The sequence below is a fragment of the Gymnoscopelus braueri genome (assembly GCF_963280865.1).
Source record: "Gymnoscopelus braueri genome assembly, chromosome: 5".
Classification (NCBI taxonomy): domain Eukaryota; kingdom Metazoa; phylum Chordata; class Actinopteri; order Myctophiformes; family Myctophidae; genus Gymnoscopelus; species Gymnoscopelus braueri.
The window spans coordinates 54,910,714-54,913,099 of record NC_137606.1 but is presented as its reverse complement, the minus strand read 5'-3'; the positions used below and the strand labels follow the sequence as shown (position 1 = coordinate 54,913,099).

At 51.5% G+C, this 2,386-nt stretch overlaps 1 protein-coding gene across 1 annotated transcript; it reads left to right on the top strand.

The window, feature by feature from the left end:
* Nucleotides 1-1,182: 1,182 nt before the first annotated feature.
* LOC308085999 (DNA-directed RNA polymerase II subunit RPB3-like) lies at nucleotides 1,183-2,010 on the top strand (the record flags this gene model as incomplete). Its single annotated transcript, XM_080429316.1, has 1 exon — nucleotides 1,183-2,010. The coding sequence occupies one exon, from the start codon at nucleotides 1,183-1,185 to the stop codon at nucleotides 2,008-2,010; it is 828 nt and encodes a 275-aa protein (XP_080285442.1).
* Between the last annotated feature and the right edge of the window lie 376 nt (nucleotides 2,011-2,386).

Sequence of the window (2,386 nt, the reverse complement as noted above, 5' to 3'; positions counted from 1 at the left end):
ACACACACGGAGCAAGCGCATGGCCCGGTAAATCAATACTGAAGATTGGCCGACTATCAATTACCATGTCAATGTCAATTAGAAAGTGTTTCTATTCAGATAAATGAAGCATGGTGTGTGTGTGTGTGTGCTTGATAAATTGCGCGGCAGCATCCGCAAGGGAGCAACACACAACTTAAGCCTGATTTATACTTCGTTGTCTGGCCAGCACCAAATGAACCCCACTGCTCATAAGATTCAATGGAAAAGTGGTCACTGCACGCACATGTAAAAAAAATCAAGCCTAATTTATGCCCCGTCCCCCAGTGCCCCCCCACCTTAGCGCCTTAGCGAGACTATACATCGCGCAACGGTATTGTGCACCGATAATAGCAGACCTCCAAGCTCACACCGTTCGCAGCCGCGTTGTGAGCTTGTATGTCAGCTATTATCGGTGCACAATCCCGTTGCGCGATGTATAGTCTCGCTAAGGCGCTAAGGTTGAATGAACTGAAACCAACGCTCCCCAAAACAACAGGTTTGGGGATCTGTTGGGGATTGATTACATGAACTGTCACCTGTGTGTCCAGTCTCAATGTTTGTAAACAATACAATACAATACATAATTGGTCTAGTGTCAGAGTACCCGTTGTACTCGTTGTCAGAGTATTCATCATAGTGCTTGGAGGCCAGTCTATGATGTCAGTACTATGATGACATATTGATGACATCAGGAATCTCCATACATGGGCATAAAAGGGACACAGACAGACAGACATACGGACAAATAGGGAGATTTGCAGATTCATAGATAGTTGCAGACAACCGCCGATCCAACCGGCTACCCATACGGCACATCACTTCTTCGGATCCTCTGTGATGCACACGGCAAGTTTGAAGTCAACCAGTTGGACGGTTCTGTATGATGGGCCCGTCATGACATGCCCTATGACATAACGATAACGATGATGTCACAAGGTTGATTCATTAGGTACTTAAAAGGTAGGTCACGGCCATAAGTCTGTCAGTGTGCAGCTGACAGACAGACTGAAAATTGGAACTCTAACAGACTCAAATAAACAATAGAATTTAAAAAAAAAATGCAAACATAGCAACAATAGTATATAGTGCCTTGAACCAAAACTTATTGGGAAGTTCTGTTTTCAACGTAACCTACTATATTGTCTGAATTTAATTTAAGTCATGCCGTATGTGAACCAGCCAACGGTCAAACTAACAGAATTAACAGAGGAGAATGTGAAGTTTGTCATCGAGGGCACCGACCTGTCGGTCGCCAACTCCATCCGGCGCGTCTTCATGTCCGAGGTTCCCACGATAGCTATCGACTGGGTCCAGATCGACGCCAATTCGTCCGTCCTCCACGACGAGTTCATCGCCCACCGCGTCGGCCTCATCCCCTTCACCAGCGATGACGTCGTGGACAAAATGCAATACTCCAGAGACTGCGCGTGCGACGAGTTCTGCCCAGAGTGCTCCGTCGAGATGACCCTGGACGTGCGCTGCCTGGAGGACCAGACCCGCCACGTCACCTCGCGGGACCTCGTCACCAACAACCCCAAGGTCATCCCCGTGACCTCCCGGGGCCGAGACAACGACCCCAGCGACTACGACGACCTGGATGACATTTTGCTGGTGAAACTCCGGAAGGGCCAGGAGCTGCGTTTCAGGGCCTACGCCAAGAAGGGCTTCGGCAAGGAGCACGCCAAGTGGAACCCCACGGCGGGGGTGTCCTTCGAGTACGACCCGGACAACGCGCTGAGGCACACGGTGTACCCGCGGGCCGAGGAGTGGCCGAAGAGCGAGTACTCGGAGACGGAGGGGAACGACGCGCAGGCCCCCTTCAGTCCGAGCGGAGCGCCGCATCCGGACAGGTTCTATTACAACGTGGAGACGTGTGGCTCTCTGCGACCAGAGGCCATCGTCTTGTCGGCCCTGGCCGTCCTCAAGAAGAAGCTGAGCGACCTGCAGACCCAACTCAGCCAGGAGATCCAGACAGATGTTCTCAACTGAATTGGGGGCTCGTCCTGTGTGTTACACAGTTTGGTGACCACCAGGGCGGGTCTGTCACTCTGACAGTGTACAAATGGGAACCGTAAGGCAGAAAAAAAGAAAAAACAGCATGTGAGCATACAAAAAAATCTGTGCCCAGTATAGGGCACAGATTCGACCGACACAGAAGCATAATAAAGTCCCAGACAAACTGGTACAAAACGTACGGACGGTCCATGACCGTTTCCCAAGGCCGTCCAAGGTAGATGGGGGCAGGATGCTCCTCTGGGCGCCCGAATCCACCCACAGGCGCCTACCAGAAGATGACGCCAGCGCTCATAGCCGCTAACGAGCGCCGGCTACACACCGCTTCTTCGCCGTGGTGCCAAAAAGAACA